This window comes from Ambystoma mexicanum, chromosome 3q (assembly GCF_040938575.1).
Source record: "Ambystoma mexicanum isolate Mex_15411 chromosome 3q, UKY_AmexF1_1, whole genome shotgun sequence".
Lineage (NCBI taxonomy): Eukaryota > Metazoa > Chordata > Amphibia > Caudata > Ambystomatidae > Ambystoma > Ambystoma mexicanum.
The window spans coordinates 1074970030-1074984808 of NC_090926.1; the positions used below are offsets into that span (position 1 = coordinate 1074970030).

General features: G+C 48.0%; 1 protein-coding gene across 1 annotated transcript in view; it reads right to left on the reverse strand.

Annotated features, from left to right (window-relative positions):
- Nucleotides 1-568: 568 nt before the first annotated feature.
- FASN (fatty acid synthase) overlaps nucleotides 569-14779 on the reverse strand; it is a 297582-nt gene continuing 283371 nt past the window's right edge. The window contains exons 41-43 of the mRNA XM_069655327.1: nucleotides 9587-9685; nucleotides 5814-6065; nucleotides 569-2476 (exon numbers count right to left, since the gene is read on the reverse strand). Of these exons, the coding sequence (XP_069511428.1) occupies nucleotides 2339-2476; nucleotides 5814-6065; nucleotides 9587-9685 (489 nt within the window). The 3' untranslated portion in view covers nucleotides 569-2338. The remainder of the gene's footprint in view (nucleotides 2477-5813; nucleotides 6066-9586; nucleotides 9686-14779) is intronic.

A 14779-nucleotide genomic window follows, 5' to 3' on the forward strand; every position in this document is an offset into this window, starting at 1 on the left:
CCGCCTTACTGTTTGTTACCAACACCCGATATCACCGTATATTACTGGGATATTACGGGTGCCGGCAAGTTCCCATTCCATGGAGTGTCATAGGACTCCATGGAATAGGTTTGCAGCAATTATTTGCTGGTAGTGGCCTGACTCCCAGCAGGCCGGTAGTTCACTGCCCCTACTGGCAAACTCAGAGTGTGCCGGTCCGATAAAAATGCTAAAGCCGGTGTTACCAGTATTTTTTCTGGCATTTGTATAGTACAGGCAAACCCGTAATGAGGCTCATTAACTGGCTTCCCCTTTCTGAAAGAAATGTCTGACAGAGCTTGCAGGGGGTGTCTTCTACCCCTACCATGCCATCTGGAATTAGGAGAAGGGGGGGCTACTCTAAGGGAGAGGTTTGGTCTTACCGCCACACTATACATGAAGAGGGTATTTGTGAAATGAACATGGTTCTAAGAGAGGCAACCCAATGAATTGAAGGAAGCCCTCAGTTATGAGAGGCATGTTGGTCAGCAGGGTTTAGTAAACTCTTTTAAACATGAATCACACAAGAAAGGAACACCGAGACCATCACTAGAGACAGAGAATACTTTAATACCAGGAGAATGAGAGGGGCCTCATAGGATGCAGGGACCAAACGACAGGCAGTCACTTATGGACAAAGGAATACCAACGAAGGTCTTGGACACCACATTTCGTTCATAATTTATTACACCTTAGTATTTCTTACAACAGAGCGCACCTGCTGCCGTCAACAGAGCAGGGCTCACAGATCCCCTTGCAAGGGGATACACACACGCACAGTACTGCGGGGACTGCCCATGCCAGCAGAGACTACGCAGCCAGTGCGGCATCTCTGCCAGCTTTGAGGAGGTGTCCTGTGGGTGGCACACAGGGACAGTCCTGCCTGTGCCATTAGTGCCGCTGGTTCAGCAGATTCCCATAAAGGAAAGAGTCCGTATTTTCTCCAGCATCTGGCTTGGGATAAAGTAGAGTAGGGCAAATTCTGGGCAGAAGTTAAAGATCCCACCTTTGCTTAATTATCTTCCCCTCCTACACTCCCGGGTTGGGCAAAGGAAGCTTAACAGCAGTACACATTAGGTGCTTGGAAAGTGGTTCAACAGGATCTACGCCAGTGGAGGCACTTCCTGCTCAACAGTCGGCACCTCAGTTTACCTCGCAGGTCAGCAAATGCCGTGTGCACTATAGCACAGCTTGCAGAGCATGTCAGAACAAGCTGAGGCTACTAAGGCGCCTGCATGAGAGCAGGTGGGGAGAAGCCAAGCCTCCTGCAGCATAGCGCGTTCAGAAGACGCAGCTTGCTAGGACGTCTGTGAAACAGTGCTGGAGTCACGTGGGGGAGACTGAGACGTGCTGACGTATACGGAAGCGCTGAACAAACGAATGGCCATTGGTTCCAGGTGATCCACACTGTGAAGACCTAGGCAGGGACAGAGGAGGATTGGGGGGAGGAGGGAGGGGTTAGAGGGATGGGGGACGTGGGGAGGCATGCAGGGACAGCGTTCAGGAGCAGGTGTAGGTGGCAGTGAACTGTCTTGGTGGTACAGAGGGCAATGTACTTCCTCACACTGTGCAGTTTTCACCATTTCACCAACAGTCAGTATTCAAATATAAATTAAAGGACAAATTAAATTTGCTTGCGGTCCAAGACAACACATTAAATACAAAAACATTTAAAATTAAAAAAAAACTGTTAAAAAAAGCGAGGGTCACTCTGTGACTCACCCTCCCACGAGGGAGAGGCTCAGCATCACATTGTGGCCAGGAATGCCTCTTCACCAGCTCTTAAAGCCTCAGAGGTCAGACCCAGTGCACGCCTCAGCTCACATGGATGCCTGAGGACGAGTGTGAGACTCAACTGGGGCTCCCAAGCCCATAAGTGCTATAACGTCTGCTTCGCAATACAGTCAAGACAGACGGACAATGCGTTTAACATGAAAAGAATCTACTCGCAGGTTATGTTTCTACCATCAAAGGCTTGAGATGTAGCCGCAGTGGGCGGGAGGATAGGAACAGCAGCAGACAGCCAGTACCGTGAGAACAGGTGTGGGAGGTGGCACTGTGCAGTCAGGAAGGGGAGGTGGCACCATGCGACTGGCATGGGTCTGGTACAGTGCAGGCAGGAAGGGGAGGCGGTACTGTGCAGGAAGGGCGGGGAGGCGGCTGAGTAACAGGATCTTTGGATCCTGGAGCCCGACAGACGGCGTCCTTGGAACATGCTGCAGGTCCTTGTAGTGCTGGGCCTTGGTTGCTGTGAAAGTCCCTCTGCCGCCTGTTCACGCCAGCAGGTGTAGACTGTGGTGAAGCAGTGCTGTGCGATGCTTTAACCTTCACGGACACTGACCCGGGGCTCTGCTAGTGAGCTGTGGATGATTCCAATGATGGAGTCCACCCCGGCCCCTTGAAGGAAGGAATGATGATCGCCTTCGATGACATGGACTGACACTTTCCCATCACAGACCTAGACAGGGCAAACAAACAGTTATGAGAAAAGAGATCTAACGTTCGTCCTACTGCACATGGAGGAGCATCTCTGGTATTCGTTTTTCACTATTCCTTTTCCCTTTTAGCCTCTCTTAGTTGACCTTCTCTATTACGGCATACCTCTGTACCCTTCCTCTGATCTAAATTCTCTCCCTGCCCCAACTCTGCCCCCCCCCTTTCTCTCCATTTGCACCTAGTGCCGTGCCTGTGTTCGCTCTGTTCTAGGCTTACCGTCGTCTGATCTCCTTCCCCACGCACATCCTGTGTTCTAGCCTTTCTCCCAGGCCCTGTTCTACCCCACCTCTTTTCTAGCGCTTCTGCAAGCTTATCCTCAGTTTGAACGTCCCTCCCAGACCATGCTCTGTTCTAACCTCTCTCCCAAACCATGCTCTGTTCTAGGCTTATGCCTGACTATCCTCTCATCTAGCCTCTCTCCCAGACCATGCTCTGTTCTAGGCTTATGTCTGACCATCCTCTCATCTAGCCTCTCTCCCAGACCATGCTCTGTTCTAGGCTTATGTCTGACTATCCTCTGTACTAGCCTCTCTCCCAGACCATGCCCTGTTCTAGGCTTATGTTTGACCATCCTCTGTTCTAGCCTTTCTCCCAGACCATGCTCTGTTCTAGGCTTATGTCTGACCATCCTCTCATCTAGCCTCTCTCCTAGACCATGCTCTGTTCTAGGCTTATGTCTGACTATCCTCTGTTCTAGCCTCTCTCCCAGACCATGCCCTGTTCTAGGCTTATGTTTGACCATCCTCTGTTCTAGCCTCTCTCCCAGACCATGCTCTGTTCTAGGCTTATGTCTGACCATCCTCTCATCTAGCCTCTCTCCCAGACCATGCTCTGTTCTAGGCTTAGGTTTGACCATCCTCTGTCTAGCACTTCTCCACACACATCCTCTGTTGGTCTAACCTCTGCCTTAAGCCCTGCCCGGTTTCAGACTTCTTGCATCTCCTGCAATAGTCTATGTTTAAAAAGAATCTGCTTGGAGCTGTTTACTTCCTTCGTAATAATAATGAACCCATGAGGTTCCCAAATGTCCGAGGAGTTGGCAGAGCTGAAAAAGAGTTTCTATATCCTGATCTTTGTGTTTGCATTGTTCATTTAGGTCTGCCCAACTGCCCTTTCCTTTCTAAACTTCCTTGGAGTTCTATTCACCACCATGCCCCTGCTCTTCCCGTGCCTGACGGCTGCCTTCAATATTTATTCTATAACTGACTGAGAGGGCGTGGTAGCTACAATTTGCCCGCACCTAATGCGCATTTTCCATTTTTGGATGGGCACTCCTTGCTTAAAGAATATATACAGAAATAGTGTATGCCTAGATTTCCCTGCTCTGGAGACTGTGGTTGGGTCTGTGGGGTGCCTGAAGCATGTGTTTGCACTAGGTTGGTGGCAGATCTTCTTCTGAGCATAGCCCAGGATGGGTGTTCCCAAGCCAGCGTGTAGCATCCTCCACCGCTTGCTCGAGCTCTGTCTATCACTTCTGATTTAGACTGGCGTATGAAACATTAAAGGGCCTACAGAAGAACCATACACTAATTGCTCTTTGATTACCCTCGTGCCACTGGGCATGGACATTCCCAAACAGTCCTGTCATTGAACACTAAACATGACGGGCAGTCATTTCCTATGGAGATCCCTGGCCAGCCCCACGATAGGTCACCTTATCCGACAAAATGTCCAAGATACCAGAACTATGGGGCGAGACGAGGGTCCTCTCTGGATGCTCCTGCTCCGCCCACAGGGCTGATACACTCAGATCAGAGGCCCCAAAACCTTGCAAGCCAAAGACCAGGTCATAAGCCTTGTTCTCGAACCCTCCTTCCACACCTAACTTTGGGAAAATCAAGCCTTTAGGTAAGAGCCAGAAAAGCACTGCTCGAGCCCCATTCCCCTGACCAGTGGATTCTTCCAGATCTAACCCCACTGGTCCACCCATAGCCTTTGCATATGGCACAGCCCCCTGAACTACACGAACTCTAGAGCACCCAATGAACTATGCAACTCATGTAAAGATCCCAACGTGCTCCAGTAACCTATAGGACGCAGGAGGCAAATCCCCCTAATAGAAAGAGCTCTGCGTCCCTACCCCAATTAAAACAAACTGTAAACGCTCCTGATTTTCTGCTCATTACATTTACATCAGCTATGCCCAGCCTTTTTTTAACTAGTGAATGTAGTCGCCATCTGGGTCCTGGTTTCATTGGCATTGGTAAATGTAATTGTGATGCTCCCGAAAAGTAATTTTATGGGTGTCTATTACCCTTGGTGTGCTGCCCACTTCTTCCCAATAGTACCTGTGCCTTCTCGCCTGGCTCGACAATGCTTCTCATGAGCTTAACATTATTCAGGTAGCTAGCTAAGAATCTATATGTGCAGATGGGAGTTATAGGACCCAGGCAACATCTGAATGCTACTCTTCTTTAGTCGGATATGCATAACAGCCCGAATGAGAATAGATGGTAAACATATGTCCTTTGTCATAAAAGCAGTCTCCACCAGGGTTCTCCGCCCCAGCTGCCTTACTAGGAGGCCTCCTAGCTAATCTTGCATTATCTGGTGGGAAGATTCAGTCTAGTTGGGGGGCGGAGTCCCATCAGCATCTATGTGCCCAAGCTATTACAATTATTTTGTATTGCCAGTAAATCTGGATCAATTTCAGCACTGGTCTATGTAGAAATATTCAGTATCAAGTAGGTCCTTTATGTCTAGAAGTGTTCAGTGTCAAGCAGGACAATCTTAGAGACTAATGTTCAGTATCAAGCTTGCATCCTGGTTCTTCTCCTACTGACAGATATACTACTTCCTCTTGGCTATCCGAGGCCTCTTCTGTTCTGGTTTGCTAGTCGCAATGAATACTGTCAAGCATGGGATATACCTTTTTTTTACATGGTATTACCCAAATTGACCTTTTACAATTGACCTTTTGCACAACTGACCTAATAATAGTGGTCCTAAATGACCTTCTGCACAATTGACCTTTATATTACTTTAGTTATTTTATATATGTATTGGGTTGGTTTTGGATTATAAATAATATATGGGGATTGGGTGGGGGGGTTGCAGGGTTTTTTGGATTGGGTGGGGGGTTGCATGGGGTTTCCCCCCGCATATATGTCCTAATTGACCTTCTAAAATAGGTCAATTCTCCCAAGGTCAATTGTGAAAAGGTCAATTAGTATACAACCGTTTTACATATGACCAGCGTTTTCTCTCATATAGTTAATGTAGTTAGTAATGCCAGCTATTAATATTAGGCAGTGATAACCTTGAAGAACTTATCATCTCCACCCAAGCCCAGTACTCACCTCTGAGAGACGGTAGTCTCCTCCCAGGCCCTCTCCGTACTCATTGTGGGTTTTGGCCCGCAGCAGGGTTACGTGGCCGTGATACTTGGTGTTGGGAACGTACTGGTCTGCAGCCTTCAGCTTATAGTAGAATGCGGAGGCCGCAAAGCTCAGCTCTTCGCGGTTGATGTGCCTGTGGCTCTTTGTGATCACGTCTACCGCAGCGTTCACACGGGAATCCAGGTCCTTCAGGGGAAGCAATGTTTCCAGGAGCTGCGGAGATGAGAAGAAGCAATATGGTAAGACTATCCAATGAAATGCAACCCAGCCTTCATGATGAAGTCAAGACAGTGAGAGTAAGCCCAAGTCCAATGGAATCAGGTCGAGCCAGAGGGATTAAAGCCAAACCTGAGGGAGTAATCCAACATTCAATGATTGAGGCACAGTTAGTGAGAGTTGGCTGAGTCCAGTAAGTTTGAGTATAAGGACAAATGGCTGAGCTCGAGGGAGTATGGCTTGTACGGAGGGAGTAAAGTTAATCCAGAGAGAATAACACCAACATTGAGAGACTTATTCTAAATCCAAGGGCATAAAACAGACAGTGGAGGATTGCATGAGAGATTATGGGCAGCAAGCCAGAGCACGAAAGGCTGAGCCTTGGCAATTAAGGCTGGGCTTTAGAGAGTAAGAGACGTTCCGATGGAGTATGACCAAGCCCAAGGATTTCCGGCACAGCTCAAGTGAGTCTGGCACAATCCTTGGGAGTCACTCGCCATGGGGTCAGTACACACACGGCAAGTCCTATGGCCGCCCATAGATTTCAATGAGCTCTTGCCTGCTAAAAACAGGCTCATCTGATTTTATCTTGCCCGGTGACTCAAAATGTTGAAAAGTACATGTCATATGCTGAAACAAATTTTGCGTTTCCCAAATACCCCTCTTAAAATGGAGGGAACGAAGACTTTTGTCAATTCCTGCAACAGTCTGTACCATGCTTTTCCCACCAGCCCCAAATAGTATGAAATAGGGCAGCCAGGCTGATCATGGACCTACAGCCAAGAGCCCTCAAAACTCTTCACTGGCTCCCCGAGGATGGACTGATCCTCTATACAAGCCTGTGCATCACTCATCGTGCGTACTGGGGAGCGGGTCATAAGACGTGCAGGCTCCTTACCTAACACCAGGGTCTGTGCCAGTAAGGGGAACTATGGGGGCAGACTGGTGGCCACTGCCGAAGTCACTCATTGAACAAGCTTCCTATCCCCTTGAGTTATCTTGACGATAGCTTACTGTGCACGACGAAGCTGAACACATTTGACTCAGACAACCCACTAGTGCAGTGCTTCAATGTCTCTGGGACGCTGGATTGAAGACTGCTGCAGGACCCTGCAGTTCCCCCTTATTCGTGGTGCAGGGTTCGCACCTTCCCTTATCTCGACTTGCCTCTCGTGCACTTAGCAGCACTTTTTAAAATACAGTTTTTCTTACTTGCCATGTACGGTACTTTGCTCGCCCCACACACGTTACTGATCTGGAATGTTCCAAGGCTTTGAAGGGCAATGCCCCTTCTTCCTTCTCCCCTCGCTTTACCCATTTCCCTCCTTTTGTTTCTTGGTTGCCACAAAGTGACTGCGTTTGAGGCTGGCATCTTATAAAACAGCTATCAAATTCATAGAGCAGGAGAATGAGTGTGTGGAGGGAGAGTTCATGGAGCAGAAGATGAGTGTGGGGAGGGAGAGTTCATGGAGCAGGAGAATAATCAGTGTGGGGGAGAGTTCATAAAGCAGGAGGATAATGAGTGTGGCGGGGAGGGTTCATAAAGCAAGAGGATGATAATTGTGGAGGGAGAGTTCATGGAGCAGAAGTTGAGTGTGGTCAGGGAGAGTTCATGGAGCAGGAGGATGAGGGGTCTGGGGAGGGAGAGTTCATGGAGCAGAAGCTGAGTGTGGGCAGGGAGAGTTCATGGAGCAGGAGAATGATGAGTGTGGGGAGGGAGAGTTCATGGAGTAGAAGATGAGTGGGGGTAGGTAGAGTTAATCGAGCAGGAGAATGATGAGTGTGGGAAGGGTGAGTTCATAAAGCAGGAGGATAATGAGTGTGAGGAGGGAGAGTTCATAAAGCAGGAGGATGAGTGTGGGGAGGGAGAGCTCATAAAGCAGGAGGATGATGAGTGTGGTGAGGGAGAGTTCATAAAGCAGGAGAATAAGTGTGTGGAGGGAGAGGTCATAAAGCAGGACGATGAGTGTGGGGAGGGGGAGTTCATGGAGCAGGAGAAAAATGACCGTGGGGAGGGATAGTTCATAAAGCAGGAGGATAATGAGTGTGGGGAGGGAGGGTTCATAAAGCTGGAGGATGAGTGTGGGGAGGGAGAGTTCATAAAGCAGGAGGATGATGAGTGTGGGGAGGGGGAGTTCACAAAGCAGGAGAATAATGAGTGTGGGGATGGAGAGTTCATAAAGCAGGAGGATGATGAGTGTGGGGAGGGAGAATTCATGGAGCAGTCAAATGATGAGTGTGGGGAGGGAGAGTTCATAAAGCAGGAGGATGAGTGTGTGGAAGGTGAGTTCATTAAGCAGGAGGATAATGAGTGTGGGCAGGGAGAGTTCATGGAGCAGGAGAATGATGAGTGTGGGGAGGGAGAGTTCATGGAGTAGAAGATGAGTGGGGTAGGTAGAGTTAATGGAGCAGGAGAATGATGAATGTGGGAAGGGTGAGTTCATAAAGCAGGAGGATAATGAGTGTGAGGAGGGAGAGTTCATAAAGCAGGAGGATGAGTGTGGGGAGGGAGAGTTCATAAAGCAGGAGGATGATGAGTGTGGTGAGAGAGGGTTCATAAAGCAGGAGGATGATGAGTGTGGAGGGAGAGTTCATGGAGCAGAAGTTGAGTGTGGTTAGGGAGAGTTCATGGAGCAGGAGGATGATGAGTGTGGGGAGGGAGAATTCATGGAACAGTCAAATGATGAGTGTGGGGAGGGAGAGTTCATAAAGCAGGAGGATGAGTGTGTGGAAGGAGAGTTCATTAAGTAGGAGGATGATGAGTGTGGGTAGTGAGAGTTCATGGAGCAGGAGAATTAGGAGTGTGGGGGGAGTTCATAAAGCAGGAGGATGAGTGTGGGGAGGGAGAGTTCATGGAGCAGGAGAATCATGAGTGTGGGGAGGAAGAGTTCATGGAGCAGGTCAATGAGTGAGGGGTAAAGAGATCATGGAGCAGCAGATGAGTGTGGGGATGGAGAGTTCATGGAGCAGGAGAATGAGTGAGGGGTGAAGAGTTCATGGAGCAGAAGATGAGTGTGGGGAGGGAGAGTTCATGGAGCAGGAGATTGAGTGTGGGGAGGGAGCATTTATGGAGCAGAAGATGAGTGTGGGGAGGGAGAGTTCATGGAGCAGGAGAATGAGTGGGTGGTAAAGAGTTCATGGAGCAGAAGATGCGTGTGGGGAGGGGGAGTTCATGGAGCAGAAGATGCGTGTTGGGAGGGGGAGTTCATGGAGCAGGAGATTGAGTGTGGGGAGGGATAATTTATGGAGCAGACGATGAGTGTGGGGAGGGAGAGCTCATGGAGCAGGAGAATGAGTGAGGGGTGAAGAGTTCATGGAGCAGAAGATGAGTAAGGGGTAAAGAGTTCATAGAACAGAAGATGAGTGTGGGGAGGGAGCGTTCATGGAGCAGGAGAATGAGCGAGGGGTGAAGAGTTCATGGAGCAGAAAAAGAGTGTGGAAACCAGAGTTGCTGGAAGAGAAGATGCAAAGGATACGGGTGGTGAGGGCTTGGAGCAGGCAAGGATGTGAGACTGTACCTTGTTGTACTCTGTTCCGGTGAACTGCTGGATAAAGGCACAGAGAGCCTCCGTCTCAGCCTCGGCATCGCTGCCTGGGGTCAGCTTTGTGCGATAGCTCTGTAGAAAGACACATGCATGGTGGTGAGAGGTGGCGAAAGAGCAGCTTCATGCAAGATCAGTACCCATCAATCCAAAGAGTACGGCACACTCAATACATATACCCCATAATCCAGCGTCTATAAAATCTACAGAACTCTTCAGCACGTCTTGCTTTAAGTGCGAACAGCCTTTGTTCGACAGCTCAACTGGCTTCCAGGGAATGGCCCTATTCACTGCATTACATGTATGACTCTCTGCATTACACATCGATGCATTTCCTAAATCAGGTGCTGCCTATTTGCAAGGTAAACTGTTTGCTTCCCAGCCAGCTAGAAGTTTACGCCCAGCTTCTAAAAATCTACTAAAAGTCCCTGGATACTGCCGGGAGCGTGCAGGTGGCCGCTCTGCTTCAGTTCTTGCCCCTGTGTTCTGGAATCCTCTTCCTCTGTGGTTGTGTTGCGTGAAATCACTGACAACTCGAGCTTTCGCAAGGCCTTGAAAACACATTTATTTATTTATCTGTTCTCCACTTGCAGCGCCTATATGCCTTTTGGCCATTGTTCATGCTTTAGAGCTTCAATACATACATACATACATACATACATACATAACATAACATAACATAAAATAGGATAACATGCTTAGTACAAACCTATCCCAACCTATGACCAGAGGCCACGTAATAAAACCAATCCATCCGATCCAAGGGATACAAGAGGCACTTCCGCCAGGTGTGGAGAAAACATACACCCTGACCAGCAAGCAGGTACAAGATGGACCCTCAAGCCAGCCTGTGGCATGAATGGTAATACCACATTACCCAAAACAAAGCTACACACACCCAATACAGGGCTCGCAAAATCTTCTAGCCCACTAGCATTGGTGAGTAGTTTTTCTGAAGGGCGAGTACCATTTGCATGATCCTCGACCTTGCTGGTGAGTATGGAGAGGATAGAAACTTATTTTTCATTTACTGCAAACACACTTTGCAGTAAATGGCAAATACAGGTTTCACTGTGCATGCTTGCCAGCATTGCACCATATATGTAGTACGCTTATTGCAACATGCGCACATTTTACAAAAACGAATGGTAAGCATTTTGTCACTATTCGCCTTGGGGCAAGTGCATTTCTCTTAGGTCAAGTATGGATACTAAGGAACACGCCCCGCAGGTCTAGTGGGATTTTTAAGAATTTGCAAGGCCTGCGATAGTGTCCTTGTGTGAATGCTAACTGTACTAGGGTAACACATTCATTTTGTTGGTGGCTTTTATGACCACTTAGGTCTCTATTCCCCTGGCATTTATCTTACAAACAGAAAAAGATGTTCACTTGACAGACAGGAGTGGTCTCAGTGTGTCTTGCACTGTAATGTAATTTGTCATTTATTTAGTGGCTTTTCCCATTGGTATGGCCTCAAAGCGCTTTAAGGTGAACGCCCTCAGGGGACCGAAGTCCAAGGTATGGGAAATTTGTCAGGGAAGTTGTGTGCAATGCCTCGACATACAATGCATCTTTAGTAGAGTGAAGAGAGGAGGTTTATTATCTTCTGAGGGCTGTTGGTGATATGCAGGTTATCCTTTTGTTGAAGCAACTGCGTTTCAGTTGTGAAGCTTCTCTTAGCAAGTAAGAGGAAATGGCTACCATGTACACATTGCAGCAGGTGGAAAATGGGGTTGCAATCACTTTGGGGACAGGAGGGGGGAAGTTGGCCCATTCAGGTCTAACTCATTATTTTGCAGAATGTCTAAGGGTGGGCCTATGAGAAGGAGTGTGGGAGTGTGGGGGTGAGGGGGGGGGGGCTTCAAAGGATAGTGGAACAGAAATATTCCACCTCTTAAACCATTTCTGCAGCGCGTCAAGGGATAAATGTGCATGGTCCCCAGTCCCCCTGCATTTTCTTGTTTCCATTTAGGATTGTAACAGGGTGTTTTTTACACAGTGTTCTAGACAAGGGTTCACCAAAAGTGTGGGTTTCATCTTGCGTGTAACCCCACATTTATCATTTGGGGATCTTTGTGGACCTGCTCTGTTTCACTCCCCGCCCTCAGCCGTATCGTATAAAGAAAAAGCCAGCCATTTTGTGCATTCATCCTATCTTATGTATTTAAAAGTGATGATTTATGCTCATGTTATGCGGTGGAATGACATGTAGGACCACCATACTGCATACTGTTCCGTGTAGCATGCTTTATTGGGCCTCCATATAGCATGTTGTGGCGCACCCTTCCGTTGCTACCGGTGTAGGCCAATGAACCACCTAGTGGTAGGCTGCACTATACAGACATTAAAACAACAGGAGGCAGAGTTGAGGGAGGAGTTGCTGGCCTCAGAAAGAGTGGTTTTTACTGATACTCTGGTTTCCATCTTGCTTAATTAGAGAAAAGGTGAGGTGCCACCCTGTGCCCTGCTCCTGTGCCCAAGGCCAGAATTTTGCCAAACCTCCCACTGATCTTTGTAGAGTCCATGAACATGTTGGCCAATGTTTTTAGCACTTAGGGGGCTGGGAGGTTCTCCAAGATAAAGGATCAAATATGTGGCACAGTGTCCCAAAAAGCTGCAATCTCAAAATCTAGAACCGTGGCAAAATAAGGTCTTGTTTGCTAGCATCTGAATCTGCCCAGTGGTAAGGTGCACGCAGGGGAGATCGCCAAGAGGAACACAGGTCCACCCGATGAGCAGCCTTGTGGCCAATAGGTAGTGTGATCCTTGAAGTGCGAGACACTAGCCACTGATTGGTCGGAGGATCACTTTCCAGAACCTCTCTTGATGCTCAACCATCTCCAGGCACCATGCCCCTCGGGAATCGGGTGCAGTACTTTACACTTTCCATCATTTTGAGGTCCAGCCATGCGACTCTCCGAGACAACCCCCCAGGGAATGCTACATCCGGTGGCTGCCAGAGATTTGCCCTTCTGGGGTCCAGACTTTGGAGCACACTGATTGATAAAAAAAAACATCTCCTTCAAGCCTCTATGTGAAGTCTCCCCTGGAAAAACGTTGCCAGGTGGGCGATTGTCGGTATACAGTGTTTATTTCGAATCCCCATACAGCTAATCGTTTATCTTGAAAACCTTTATAGAGAATGTATTTAGGATGGGGTAAGGGGTGACATTTTTTGGGGAAACGGTCAGGATAGGATTTTATGGGTGGGAAACAGGGATTTAGTGGACCTCCTCCCCCAAAAACTAAAAAAATGTAAAAAAATGTATTCACTATAAAGGTTTTCAAGATAAAATAGTCAATATATGGGCATTCGTTATACATTACCTCGATATAAAGACATGTAACCAGGATTTTCTTCCCTGTACCCCTAAAAGCCACACCCCTCATATTCTAGGATGGGTATTAATTACTATTATAACTCCAGTCCTACAATACCTGGGAGTGCAAATTTGGGGAACTGTCACCACCTGGCGACCATTTCTCAGGCGACTTTATCACTGGGTAGCAGCGGCAGCTGTGCATCAATCACCTGGCAAGTGACTGACCTTCTGGCAGTAGCGCTCAGTACACCACTCAGATTCTTATAAAAGTTGCATGGCCTTTGCATAATTCAGTTAAGGATGAGCTTCCCAAAAAAGGGAAGACTTGTTTGAGTTATACCATAATACACAATTTATTGTAAAGTGGCTCAGCGGGTTAAACGCTCGTTGCTGTTATCTGTGTTTGAACTGCAGGTCACAGGTTCAAATCCTGCCAAAGTGAATTCAGCCATGCCTTTCATCCTTCCAAAGTCGATAAATGAGTACCAATTTCGATTGGGTAATAATAGTAATGTATGTAAATATGTCCTATGTAAAGCGCTTTAGATTAAAGCACTATATAATAAAAATAATTATTATTATATTTGTTCCAAGGATTATTGTGGTATTTCTTTTAACTGTTTCATGCTTGTCTGTTTTTTTTGTTTTTTTCTAAACTGCACTGTTTGCAAGGGGACAGACTTCTTCAAGACAAGGGGCCTCATTACACGGTAGGCGGTGGACCAAGGTGCTATTAGCTATTAGCACCTTGGTCCATGCCGGTAAAATACCGGCACCGCCTTGGAGGAAAGGGGAATTACCGCCCTATTCCAAGGTTGGCAGGGCGGTAATTCCCCCTTCCCCCATTGCCCTTCCCCATTCCCATTTTTGCCCCATAGGGCTCTATGGGAATGGGGAAGGCGCTAATTACGGTGCCGCAAATTGCGGTACCGTAATTAGCACCCTGGTCCCTTTGCGGGTTGGTTTTTAATGCCTGCTAAAAAGCAGGCGTTAAAGTACCAACCCGCAAAGGGACCTCGTAGTAAGGCGGTAAAGGTTTACCAGTACCGGTAAACACTTACCGCACTACATGTAATGAAGCCCAATGAGTGATGTCTAGAAGGCTGTGCACATATGACTTCAAGACGTGGGACACTGGGCTTCATTATAAGTTTGCCTGTCCGGAAAGAAGGGTGCCGGTAAGCTCACCAGCACCCTTCTTTCCATACCGGCAAAATACAAGTCTGCCTGCTGGAGCCGCTGTGCCCAACAGGTCTGACGGTAGGCAGACTTGTTACGAGAGCACGGGCACCATTAGCAACGGTGCCAGTGCTCCTGTGTCCCCATTCCCACTATGGGAATAGGGATTTACAAATATACCGCCGCTTGACTTCACCGGCTGCCGGACTCGGAATGAGCCGGTGGCACTGGGAGGTCAATGACTTTGCACTGACTTTGCACTGCAAAAATACAATTTGCACAGTTCCTTGAATCAGGGTGTGTGTCGGCAGTACAAAGTCACTTTTCAGCAGTGCAAAGTCACTTTTCAGCAGTGCAAAGTCACTTGCAACCGTGCAAAAAATGCCATGAATCAGGCCCTGATTGAATAGCTGTGTGTGTATTGAGCGAATGCAGCTGTATACCGACTGAGGGGAAGATGCTATACTGGATTCACAAAGCCTAAACCTGGAGCAAAGCTGGAGAGGCCTGCAACTTACATGCACATATGATCCACAAAGCCTTGTTCCCGGACATGTCAAAGATGCTCCAGGCTTGCCCAGGTTCCCTTACATTTTGGGCTTAACGGATCAGGTGCAAATGTGAGATACTGATGCAATCTACTGATTTGCTCCAGGCAGATCTTTGT